Source organism: Thunnus maccoyii, chromosome 9 (assembly GCF_910596095.1).
Source record: "Thunnus maccoyii chromosome 9, fThuMac1.1, whole genome shotgun sequence".
NCBI lineage: Eukaryota > Metazoa > Chordata > Actinopteri > Scombriformes > Scombridae > Thunnus > Thunnus maccoyii.
Genome location: NC_056541.1, coordinates 2,654,135 through 2,668,121, shown reverse-complemented (window position 1 = coordinate 2,668,121; position 13,987 = coordinate 2,654,135). Strand labels below are relative to the sequence as shown.

General features: G+C 38.4%; 1 protein-coding gene across 1 annotated transcript; it reads right to left on the bottom strand.

The window, feature by feature from the left end:
• Positions 1 to 3,563: 3,563 nt before the first annotated feature.
• On the bottom strand, positions 3,564 to 13,488 carry LOC121903398 (protein-lysine 6-oxidase-like). Its single transcript, XM_042420394.1, has 8 exons — positions 13,327 to 13,488; positions 12,233 to 12,885; positions 10,553 to 10,661; positions 7,461 to 7,592; positions 7,220 to 7,376; positions 6,956 to 7,051; positions 5,922 to 6,037; positions 3,564 to 4,914 (listed from the first exon to the last, which is right to left on the bottom strand). Exons 2-8 carry the CDS (start codon positions 12,771 to 12,773, stop codon positions 4,908 to 4,910), a joined length of 1,158 nt encoding a protein of 385 aa, XP_042276328.1. The 5' UTR covers positions 12,774 to 12,885; positions 13,327 to 13,488; the 3' UTR covers positions 3,564 to 4,907.
• Positions 13,489 to 13,987: the final 499 nt, after the last annotated feature.

Here is a 13,987-nt window from a genome sequence, read left to right as displayed (position 1 = left end):
AGAGCGGACTGAACCGACACCACCAACCGCTGTCTCCCCCCTGAGGACCAGGATCGGTCAGGCTCGGAGGCAGGCTGAGCAGGACATCTCCAGCTCTCAGCGTGCCAGGTTCAACATGCTGCACTGAGAGCTGGTGGTTCTGCAATGGAGTGTCGGTAGGATGGAAAATCGAACTCTTCCTCTGTTGTGGTCCATCAGCAAGAGTCTGGAGCACATTGCAGACACATTGAATTGGATTGGATCCAAGCCTTGGGCACAGATGGACTGTCCAACAGTGGATTACTGAACAACACAGACATTTAAAAAAACTCTTGTCTGTTTGTGTCCTGCTGTTGCCTGAAAACTGAACATTAACATCAGTATTTGTGTTCATGCTGGAGAGGAAGAGACTGTGTCAATCTTTTCCTCAGCATATCCGCACTGACACTCCTCTCCACATACAAAACACCACAGAACACTAGATAAAATGTTACAGAAAACCTGTGATACATCCTATATTTTATGAACACTTTACTTATTTTCACATATGTTTACTTACACTTAAAGGTCCATTTGGAAGTTTACAAGTTTACTGTTACTCAGTGTTTATCCATCCACCTGTTTTTATTTGCATTTGTGCTTTAAAGAAAACCTGAGTGAAAACACAGAACATTCAAAAAAATCTTGAAATATCACAAAAGGTGTTTGTTGTTACCTGAGTTGTAAAGGTAGTTGTGTGGATAAAAAGCAAATGTAAACAGACTTGGTGAATAAATGATGATGTACATGAATCATGTGACTTAAACGTCACTGAAGAGCTGAAAACATCAGATGTGTGTGGAGCGATGAGGAGACTGTAACCTTCCTCAGATGAATACATGAACAAACAGAAATGTCATATTTTCATCATGTTTTCCACATGGTTTTCCATTGTTTAAGCTTTGACTTCTGCTCTTTTAATGATGTCATCTCGTTGTGTTCTCTTCTTCTGTAATGGTTTAATGGCACCGACTGGAGAATTAACGTCACCAACTGTTTATCTGCTAATATTCACACAACAGCAATGGATGGAAACAAGCATTAATTTGAATATTGGAAATTCATTTAAAATTTGAATTAATTTATATGGAAACTTGGCTGCTGTGGGACACGTTCATCTGCGGCCAATTTACCTCAGATGTCCTGATTACCCGATCAGGCTTCATCTTGTCTTCATCATGTCCACTGGAAACATTTCAGAAGCTCTGTCTCTCTTCGTCAGAAGACACATTTCTGATTTATTTGTTTTCCTGACATTTTTCATGTGTTACAAACAATGGACGAGCCTACATGTTTGTTTAGCTGTAGTAACAGATACTTTGTACTGCCACACTTCTTGTAGATGTTTATTTCTTATAAAGTGTATGTCCACCTTAAGCTCTAAGCTTGGTCTGTACAGTGACCTACATGCAGGATGATAATAAAAACATTACTTTTGTTTAACTCATCTTTCTGTTTCTTCCTGCATGGTAAACTAATAGATACACTGTAGTTTAAGGAACAACTTTACATTTTAGACTCTTAGTCAGACAAAACAAGACATTTCAAGACATTTCACAAGAAATTGTGAATGGCATTTTTTTTAACCACTTAACACATTAATATACTAATCGAGAAAATAATTGATAATGAAAATAATTGTTAGTTGCAGCCCTACGTGCCAGCCAGTTATAATATCTGTTGTGTGACTTGTGCTGTTGCCAGCATAGCATGTATTTTTCAAAGCGGTAAATGTGCTATTCTTAATCGTTATGTCCACCAGCCCAAAACAACTTGTTTTTTCAGCTGGACAGTCAGAGACCAGCATTCAGAGATATTTTGGTGATAAAATCAACCTGTAACTACATATAATATGCAATATATAATATTTCTGGTGTGGATTCCTGGTGTTTCCACTATACAAATTAAAAATGTGGAAAAGAGCAAACATGATTAATATTGTTGGATCTGTGAGGTGCACGGCTGGTTATTAGCAATAATTATTAATTATCAGAGATAATTATTAACATTAATAAATCATTAATATGAATTAATAAAAGCGGGGCACCACCTGGAAAACGGGACCTATAACCAGACAATAAGGTAGTCTTGTGTGGGTGGCAAGATGGCAGATGTGATCTGGTGTGATGATGTCGCACGAGGGTTTAGATGGCGGACATGACTATGGGAGGAAGTCACGTCATGCGAGGACCAAATGGCGGATGTGACCATGGTGCTTTGGTTAGACAATAGCAAGATGGCGCCGTCTGGAGGTTGGCGCGTCTGTACTCACCCAATTCAATGTATCAAATACATATGTCTGATGGTGGTGTTGGTGCATCTCTGCCAATGAAAGATGAGAGTCTGGGGCTTCCCACAGAGTTCACACCAAGGTGCGAACTGAGCAGAGCATGCTGGGAGATGGAGTCTGTTTTGGACTCCCTTTGTTTGACTTGGTGTCCTTCCTTGTTACAAGGCTTTGTGACTGCATGCAGGCCTGCCTTTGTCTCATGCACATGGAATATGAGGCCCAGCAATATAAACATTCACATGATGACACAGTTCACATTCAAGCAAACTTTATTAGTGTGATATGAAGCAGTGAAGCAGGTTGATAACATGAGCTTGCCTATACAGCTCTGCAGGTATGTATGGTTACAGAAGGTCAAGTACACACACTGTGTTCTTTGCACACACACTCTATACAACAAAAACACACAGCAGCTAGTTAATCTGACTATCAACAGGATTTCCACCATCAGCTCGTTCTGTGTTTGTCTGGTTTAATTGATTCAGTTTGGGTGAAATGAGTGAAATCACATTCAGCACCAGAAATCAAAGATCTACTCTACAGCACCAACAGGACCATGAGGCACCGTTAAAATGAAACCTGACAGCAAGTTTAAAGTTACCACAAGGAACTTTCATCTTGTTGTGATTTTAGCGGCCCCTGTGGACAAAAGCGGTAGTGTTTTCCCAAAATGAGACTGCATTTCCCATGAGCACCACCGCCTCGTGCAGTAATATCTTGGCTAGCGTGTGCATTTGTTTTGGAAGTGAGTGAAAGACAAACGCTACTTATTTTTAATACTATTTGTCTTTTTTAAACACAGCTGTTTGCAGGATGCATAGCAATGAGATAATGTATCTATTTGTGGTTATGTAAGATTAATAATTGTAATATGATGATGGCGAAGCAAATTAACTTTGTTTTAAAACAGTTCATACAGCGAGGTTACATGTAAGGCTGCATTCAAACCAAATCCGACAATGTGGCACCTTCTAATACGGTTGTGCGGAGGTGTGGGCGTGTTTATATGTGCTTTAAAATGTAACCACCATGAAACAATCAGAAAATAACCTTTTATTTCTCAGATGCACTCCTTTGTTCTCGAAACACAGCCGCTCACTCTCTTCACTCACTTTCTAGCTCTTTTGACCACCGCTGCTCTCTCTCTCTCAATCGTGCTCTCAGCTCACTCATGCTCTCTCTCTCTTTTTCTCTCATCATTTTTAGCTGTCTAAATTTACTTTTAACGTTATCAAACAAAAAGATTGTCCTCCTCCTGTCCTCCCCTCATCCTAGTAACGTCTTTGTCCTTTCTCATGCTACAATGCTACATGTAATGTAAACACAGGCTCTTCCGGTCTGCTTGCTGTAAATCGTTTCGTCTGATTTTGCGGAGAATCTGACCCAGTGGCAGACATTTAGAATAACTCTATAGAAATATATCTTCTTGCTGATGGTCTCGTTTGATTATGTAGTTCATACAGAGGCAGCATGAGACTGTTTCATAACCAGTTAAAAGTTCCTTGTGGTAACTTCTAAACAAACATTTACTCTGAGAATTCACAGGATTTTTTAAAGTTTAAAACATTTAATTATCCTTAAGTTATATCATACGTTAAGGGACGTCTACAGAAGCCAGGGAGAACATGCACGTAAGAAATCACAAAATTATTATTTTGTGATCAGTCTTTGAAAATGAAAAACATGAGAAAATAAAAAGTAAACTGTTTTCTCAAGATATGTTCTCTACATCTTGAGATAATAAAAGGGTTTTCTTGGTGTCTTTAACTGTTGTTTTGTGATCTAAAGACAACAAGCTTGTTATGTCAAGGTCATAAAACAAGTACAGCCCTACGATATGAAAATTAGGGCTGCAAATAATAATTATTGATGATGGATGAATCGTTTGGCTGTAAAATATGAAAGATGGCTGCTATTATTTCCTAGAACTCAAAATTCTTCAAAGATAATCAATTAACTGTCATATATGACAGAGAAGAAGCAAATCCTCACATTTGTGAGGCTGAAATTAGAAAATACTTGTCATTTTTGAAAAGCGACAGAAAAGATGAAACTATTATCAACATAGTTGCTGATTAATTTTGTATCGATCGACTAATTTGTCGACTAATCGTTGCAGTTCCAGTGTAATTATTTCTCATATTTGTTTTTGTGTTGGATGTAAAAACTAAATCTGCAAAGAAAGGAAGTAACCAGTAACTCCAGCTGTCAGATAAATGTAGGAGAATAAAAAGTACAAATTCTGCCAAAATGGAAAAACTCAAGTAAAGAACCAGAACCTGCAACTCTACAGAAGTCCAGGTGTTAGTTTCCTCCTTTTGTGCATAAAAAACCCATTTTACTTCCATTACAAACTGATCACCTGCCACAGTCGTTAAAATAAAATGTTATTGAGTAATCTTGTTCTAGTGATCAGTTCATGCTTCGACTGAAAAAAACCATTTCAAATGTTTTTTTTACAACAGTTTGAATAATCAGTTTTTGCTTTAATCTGGTTAAAATTGAACTATTAATGTCACATGTAACATAAAGCTTCACTGCTCTGTAGCTTCACCCGTTTCCTCTGTTTGCGTTTCCATCTCATGTTGCAGAATCAATCTCAGTAGCTGCAAGAAACAAACAAAAAAAATCAACCAAGTATTGATCATTAAAGATTGACAGATAATGTTTGGTCCTGTTATCTGTTTTTTGTCTTATTAAGGGGAACCACGTGTTTTAAGAAGTTGCAGATATTCTTCTCACTGTGTTCCAGGTGAATATTTACAGCTGTTTTCTGAGTTGCAGACATCTGAATGTGTTACATCAGTGTGATATAAAATAGACAGTGAATGGATCTTTGACTTGTAGGATTTCTGTAGGAATAATTTTGGCCCCCATATACTGTCAACAGAATAGCTGATGCTTTAAGTCCCAGCAGAATCACAGACTGAAGGGTTTGTTTCACCTGTATCATGCTTTTGGAAAGAGCTGCACAAATTCAAAAACTTCTCGCTGACATTTCATTTGTGTGAAGCCTTAAAAATACACAAGTGCTGTTTTACTTTAAGCATTAATGTGAAAGGGTTGAAACTTTAAACATTCAAGTGAGAACTTGTCATTAAATTTGACTAAAACTATTTCTTTATATAATGTGAAGTGAAAACAGAGATGATCTGTTTACTGTGACAGCAGCGAGCTACAACTGAGTGAAATGAGAGATTGGTGCAAACACAGATTATATTTGTCCTCCTCACATTCAGTTATATACACAAGAGCAAAGCATGATTTAAAAATGTATAAATTAACAATAAATCACATCTTTCTTGTACAGGTTCTGAGTCCAAAAAATGTGCAGATAATTCCTGCTTCCCAAAGACTTCCAACACAGTATGAAAACTATTTTTCTTTATTGCACAAAAAGTATTCAAGCCCATAATGGCTCTTCATTTGGTACAGAGATACGAGTCCTTGGGAAGCAAAAAAAAAAAAATTAAAATCTTGAATCTATAATGTGAACCTGAACTGACTGAAATAAACAAGGTAAATAAGGAGACTTCTCTCTGTCTTTGGAAAAGAGGAAACCTGCGCAGTAAAGATCAAATAAAGCACAACATCTGTAAAATAAGTTTCTTACGATGTCATGGTGCATCCAGAGACATGAGCGGCAGTGCCGGTGTACTGGACATCACAGCGAACAACGTTGTTGTTGAAGTTCGACTCTGGAACCTGCTGCCTCGGGTTCACTGTCACCTGCCAGGAAAACACAACAGTCATCCCTGTATTAGGTAACTTCTCCTGAAGCAGAAGTTTAAAAGATAAGGCTGGTGTTAATCTCTCCTTTTCTTACTGTTAACAAATCCATCGTCTGTGGCTCTCAGCTCAAAGCCCATTGATTCTTACTGAAGATGTAAAGCAGCGTATAACTCATGTTCGATGCTCTAGTGAGTATTTCTAGTAAATAATAAGACTGTCTTCCCAAGAAAAACATCAAAATCAGTCATTTCAGCAAGTTCCCCAAAACATGTCTAATTTCTATTGACAGCTCCCCCCAGAGGCCATTCATTTTTAATTTTCTGTCAATTGACTAATTTGTCAACTAATCATTGCAGCTCTAAAGAAAATCCTCTTAACTCCATCCTCTTTTGCGTTTGGCCATGTGCGTAGTTTAGAGCTGCAACTAATGATTATTTTCATTATCGATTCATCTGTCGATTGTTTTCTCGATTAATTGATTAGTTGTTTGGTCCATAAAATGTTAGAAAATGATGAAAAATGTCGATCGCTATTTTCTCAGAGTTTCGAATAGATTGGCTCCACACCTGTGTGGAGTCAGGTGATGTCTATATGTGGACCTTCTTGGTCACATGTTGAATGTTACCTGATGAAGATGTCGAAATATCATAATTGTCTTTAATAAAGTGACTTTTTGGAGCATCTGTTCTATTGACCACCTGGTTATTATGGTACCCAAGACTACAAATGTCTCCTAACCTTAGCAAAGTAGTAATTCTAACCCAAACCATGATCTTTTTATTGAATTTGATGATAAAGGCGTCAGATCTGAAAATGCTTCTATGTGTCATTCTGGGGGGCATGGACCAACCACATATCTTCTAATTTAATTTGGAAAGCAATTTTTTTCCAGAAGTGTCTCTGTAGCTGTCAGACCTTGAGGATGTATTTTCCAGGAGAGACGTCAGTGATGTCGATCCACTGACAGTCAATGTCAGCGTTGTAGGTGTCATAGCAACCTGGACTCAAACCCTGAACACATACACACAAGAAAAAACAGCTAATACACTCCAGAATACAGAATGTATCACCAAATCAATGTTCAGATGCTTATTTTTCATCATTATCATTATTAAAGATTATTTTAAAAAAAGAAAATAATTCTGGCATAAGCAGGTAAGTGTTTGTGTGCGTGTGTACCTGGGTATGTGAGGTGCAGGCGAAGCGGCGGTAGTATCCTGGGTCGCAGGAAGTGTCCTCCAGACAGAAGCTGGCCTTATGACCCTCAGCCACCGGCCTCTGAGACTGGACGTCCAGCAGCTCGTACAGGCTGAACTCATCCATGCTGTGGAAGTGACTGAACAGCAACAACAACATAACCAAGGAGGAAAGCAATGACACTGATATGAGTGCTAACTTATAGCCTCTACTAGCTACCTACTTGTGACAGCTGTGCCACTCCCAGGCATATCGAGGTTTGCTGGGCAGGAAGTCGGCTGTTCCCTGGTTCTTCACCCTCTGAGGAAACCTCAACAAAACCCTGGTGTCATAATCCTGAGCATAACTAGCGGAACTGGAGGAAACAAGAGGAGAGGAGGGTTTGTAGTTTAAATTTTAGTTGACACATTTATTCTAAGCCAATTTGAACATTTTTAAGACTTTAAATGAACCTGGACTTGAATGTAATGAAATTAAAAAGCAAAAATCAAGAATAAACATATCTAAGGAAACTTCTGTGAGTGTCAGTGGTCTGTGGATGGAACACATTTTTGCTTTTAAACACAATAACAGACAGATTAAACTTGTCATTCATGCCTATCATTAATGAAGTTCTTTTTAAAATAATCACTTTTCTCTATGGGGTCTGGAGTGTGCCAACAGAATAAAAAAGTGTTGGCTCACATCAACAACACATCCTCATACAAAAACGACAGAATAGGTCTATTTCCAAAGACTCCCAAAATGAACTACATGAGTGTTTTCAGAGGACAGATGGGGACCAGAACAACTGTTTTATATTATATAATATTATATGATGATGTTTTATGGTCTGACAACGCTGTGGTTAAAGTCTGGTTAGGTTTAGTAACAAAAACCAAATCACTTGGTTAGGGTTAGGGAAAGATCATAGTTTGGACAGCCAAGCAGCTGCGACTCATGGTGTATTTCGAGGAGAAAGACACTTGATTGGAAGCAGGGGGCGAACAGTGGTCTTCTGCAGCAAAGGCAACTTTCTGCCATCTTGCTAACTATCTAGCTATCACCCCTACCCACCTCCTTCTGATAAGGAAGTCACTTTACATTGACATCCCCTGAACAGCGTCACTGCATTGGGTCATAATTACAACAGTTGCTAGATGATGTAAATGTAACCATAAGTCATTTTTGCCGACCTGAATTTAAGACCTTTACTGATGTTTTTCTTTGAGGACAGGCTGGTTTAATTATAGTATATGAATAAACTGATGATTCTAAAAATGCTTAATTAATCAATCAATTTATTAATTTAATTTGTATTATTACTGGACTATAATTAAACACTTTGAAAGTTTATAATTATTCTGTTGGTTTGCTGCTAATTTCACAAATATATTGAAGTGATTTCAAGAAAAGAGAAAAAAAAATGCCAACCTCAGTTTAATTTATTTACTTAGGACAACACTCACTAATCAACATTTTTGTAAATGTGTCTCTCAACTGCAGTCCTTTTGCAAGATGTGAAAACAATGAAGTGATGGTTAAAAATTACAGATAGAAGACTACAAGATGCTATAAAGACATTAACAGCAATAAAACAAGCATTCTCAAGATAGTGCACGATACATACAGAGAAACAGGAAATCGCAAAACATTACAACAATAATACAGCAACAATATCCACTATTTGGTGCATGTAGTCATGCAAGCAACATAGCGCAACAAAATACAGCTAAGCAATACTGATTAGGGCTGCAACTAATGTTTTTCTATTCTCAATTAATAGATTATTCGTTTGGTCTATCAAATGTCTTGTTTTTTCCCAACCAACAGTCCACAACCCAAAGATATTCAGTTTACTGAATATTGATAGTATTATTATCAAAATATTACTATTCTAGAAGTTGGAATCATTAAATTTTTGTATTTTTCTCCCCAGAATGACTCAAAACAATTACATGGATTATGAAAATATTGGTGATAAATTGATAAATCGACTAACTGTTGCAGCTCCAACACTGATTATAGACATGCAGAGCAATACTTAGACATAATCATAATGTTGATCTTGATAAAAGTTAGTTTTTATGGAGAGTATCAAGCTACCATATCAGTGATATGTTTATATATTGTAAAATCTCTTTGGGTCACCATGAAAGAGAGGACAACAGGATGCTAATTGTTGAGGATATTGTGCTAAAGTTTAAATTAGCTGTTCATATTTCTATTGATATTCTGACTGTGACTCTTTACTAATCAGGCAAAGTGAGAATTGAGTGTCAGTTGGTTTAAAGGATGGTTCACAATCACCTGAAATTTTTCAAGTGTGTCTAAAACAACAGTCAGGTGTCCATATGAACAGTGAGAGAGGTTTCCCTCGCTGTAATCATTCCTCCTGTTCATACTGGCTATTAAAAGATCCTTCAAATGTGCATTCAAAGTAAGTGATGGGGGCCAAAATCCACAGTGTGTCCACACAGTCATTTAGTGCAAAAATGCATTAAAAGTTGATGTGAAGCTTATATGAGGTTTCAGCAGTCTGAGTTAGTCATATCAGAGGGAAGGAGAGGACAGAAGGAGGACTGTGGATTTTGGCCCCCATCACTTACATAGTGAGTAGGGCTGTGCGATATGATGATAGATATCGTGCAACGAGAGAAAAATGTCTATCGTTTCATTTTTGCTCGATCATTGTGATGCAAAGTACACTTTTTAAGGCAATATTTGTCGTCATTTGGAGTCTGTCCATCTTTTGTGCGGATCACATTAATAAATTACTCTTCTTGGCTTTTTACTTGCAAAGCTTTTTATTAACAACTTCTTATTTATTGGATTAAAATGTGCTATATTGGGATAGGTATCGTTATTGGGATATGAGATTTTGGTCTTATTTCCCAGCCCTAATTGTAAGTGCATTATGAAGGGATCTTCTAATGGTCAGTATGAACAGATGGAATGATTACAGCAAAAAAAACAGGTTTCAGTGTTCACTGAGTCACCTGACTGTTGTTTTAAGACACACTTGAAAATTTGTGAACCTGTCCTTTAATCACAAATGTATAATTTGAATATGCATCTAAAAACTAAAGCACATTATCAGATGAAGGGTCCTGCATTGTTACCTGTTGTCTCTGCAAAGAAGCTTCTGTTCTGATTGTCAGCCATACTGGAGGGAACTGAAGTTACAGCTGAGTGGTTGATTTTAGACTAGTTCAGCCTCTTTATAGAAGTATGTAATTAGTAGAACAGGAATTAGGGTTGTTAGGAGACATAGTCAACAGTGTTCCTCCCTCTGACATTAGGAAAACACCAGCAGTGGTCTGTGTGTTGTCTTACGAGGTGAGGCAGTTCTCCTCTGCAGCACAGCGCAGGTTGTACATGGGAAGTCTCTGAACGTAGGTGGCGATCTGGATGTAGTATGGATCAGGAACCAGATCAGGAAGACCTGCAATCAGGACAAAGACACAGAACAGTCAGATTATAGCGACAGTAGTGTGAAGCTTCAGTGATTCCGGGTGGAAAAAGTTCTCTTCACTCCTTATTTAATCCTGTCCTGGAGAAAAGGAGTCTGACTTCCTTAAACCACTAACCATAACTCATAACAGATTCATGGTGTCATGAAAATGACAGGCTCTGTTGTTTCTTGGATTATAGATTATGAATATGGACTACTGCCCAGTGCTAAATGGCAAATGCTAGCATACTAACACGCTTAACCAACACGGTAAACATGGTAACCATTACACCTGCTAAACATTAACAGGCTAGCATTATCATTGTGCGAGCTGCTAACATGACAGTAGCATGTGAGAACGGATTCAGACCTGCTAAGATGAAGCAAAAGAATGACAGGCATATCTGTGAACAGTCTGTGGAGCCTCTTTAATCTTCTGAATGAAAACTAGTGACATGTATGATCCCTCATAAGGACAGTTAGTTTTGTTTTAGTAGGACGGATGACAGGTGAAGGCTGTACTCAATCATTTCTTTGCTTGGAGTATAATGAGACTTTGTTGTAAACCCCAGCTATAAGAGCTTATTTTTTTCTTGTGTACTATAAATTTATTGGGCATTATGCCCTGAGTTTAACCTTGCAGGCAGATGTCATTATAAATATCTGTCCATCATTATGACATCACAGGGTTGGGGGTGTGATTCCTAGCTTTACCGTAGCTCATTCAGTGCTCACTATGACACCCTGCAAGGATGACATATGATATATGCCGTGAGATTAAATTTGGTGGAATTCCCCTTTAAACATAAGTCCTCACAGCAGATTACAACAGTACAGTACTTACAGATTCATTTCAAATTTGCCAATTTTATTTCTTCACCTTTTCAAAGGATCAAAAAATGAAATATCAACCTACAAATCTATATGAAATAAAAAAGGCAGCATTGGCTTTAAGACAGGCATCCATAAACTGAAAGATCAGTCCTCCTTTTCACATAAACATATGAGAGGGAGAACATATACTGACACTTACATTCTATACTAATGAGCCTATAAAAACTGGCATTTAGACACCAGACTTTCATGACCTTTCACAGTTTAATGAAGGATAAACTATAAACTCAGTTTGAACCAACATGAACGTTTTACTGAATATTTACAGTATATAGATAATAATTAAGGGTTAAAATAACAGTTTAGGATATATTGGTGATGGTGGCTGTTTTGCCCAATATGATGATGACTATGGGGTTATATTAAGTTTAAAGATGAAACACAACATGAGGGTCAAAGAAAACTTAAATGAAGCAAAACAACACATGCAGTGGTGGAAAGTAACGGAGTACATTTACTCAAGTATTGTACTTCACTACAACTTTGAGATTCTTATATTTTACTTGAGTATTTCAATTTAAGGCTACTTATATTTCAACTCGACTACAATTCAGAAAGAAATGTTGTGCTTTTTATTTCATTACATGTATTTCACAGCTAATTTAGTTATGAATACTTCTTCCAGAGAGAAATATAAGAGTAAAAGGGCCAGTCAGTCTGTTTCCTACCGTGCTGGTGGTAGCTGGTCCCGTATCCGTGCCGGGGCTGGGCCCGGGGTCTGGGTCTGTAGTACGAGTTGTAGTAGTTATAATAGGGGTAATAATTAGAAGCCTTGTACGGGTTGTACGGATCGTCTCCGACCATCATGTCTTCCCGTCTGACCGGGGCAGTGTCTCCATCACTGTTTGGCGGTGGCGTCTGCTGCCGCTGCTGCTGACGCGCCATGGCGCGTAATTGCGCAGCGCTGCTGGCTGCGGGGACCCGCGGGGAGCCCCGGGACGCTGAGGAGACGGTGTCATTAGAGCTGCTCAGGACGACCACAGTGCTGTTGCGGCGTGTTGACCCGGTCTGCCTCCTGCTGGACGGCCGGTACTGAGGACCGCGGCTCAGGATGCTGAAAACCTGCCCGTTATGTTGCCATGTCAACCCCCGCTGGAGCCCGTCATCATCAGCAGCTGCCTCCTGAGCGCGAGTTCCGTCCAGAAAACTACAGAGGAAACATATATGTGCAAAAGACAGGAACAAGGCGTCAGTGGAGAGTTCCTTCATGATAAAAATAAATTATTCTGTTTGAAAAAGAAACGATTTTCTTCTTCTCCTCCACACACGCAGCTGCTGATCTGAAGAGTTTCTGTCAAGTGATGAAGCTCAGCTGCTGCTACTGTAAAGAAAGAGAGGAGGAGGAGTTAGAAGTTTTATAACATGTACAAACTAGAAAATGAGTCAAGGTTACACCAAATGCCCATCCTCATATGATGTAACTTGAATCAGAGTCAACAACTCTCAGCCTTAGAGATTGAAATTTTAAGAGCTGCAATCAGTAAAGTCTATTTGTCATCTCAGAGAAAATTTTATCTAAACTATAAGAGTAAATACACTACATGGTAAAAAATGTGGATCTGAACTGTTCACGTACTATTGACCGGTGAGTATCTATAGTCTATAAAAGCCAGTTATACAAAATCCTTCTTTTAGATGAAAAGATATGATACAAGCACTTTTTAAAATATGATTTTAAGTACTGATTTTTTCATGAAACCTATTTAAAAGTCAGAAAGAAAATACAACATAGAGTTGATCATATTAAGTTTTCAGCTCTGACCTGGAGAGGATTAAAATCAGCATCTTCTCTCTTCAAATCTTTGTAGAGGGGAAGTATTTGTACAGTGGCTATCACGTAAAGTGAAAGGTAGAGCTGGTGTGGTTTCACACATTGTCCTGAGAAAAGACATTTTTGGGGCTTTCATTTTATCTCACACACAATTACAGTTTATACTGCAGCCAAACCATAACTGCAGCAACAGCTTAGCAACACCAGCTGTGTTAGAGGTGACAATTTGGAAAGTATGAACATTATACAGAAGTCCAGTGGGGTGTTACTGATTTAAAAAGATGGTTTGGCAGATGAAGTACTTGTCTTTAAACACACTGACATGGAGAGGAAATCAATCTCAAAACAGATGTTTTAATCAGGAGCAGTATTACGTGTGGCCCTGCATGTGCATTATTGCACACTGCTTGTGCTTGTCTCTCTCTCTCTGGTACTCTCCCTCCCACCTACCTGCCCCTTTCTGTAGGAGTGGAGCACCTGAAATCAATTAACCATCAGAGAAGAAGGGGGGACCTGAGGAGCAGTGTGTGAGACACACATGCCCAACAGCCTGCAGCACAGCTTCTGGGGAATCTTTCTCCCTTTTTCCCCTCGGTTATTTTTCCCCAGCATGTTTTAGAGTGTTGCGTTTTGTTATTTTAGTTTATTATTT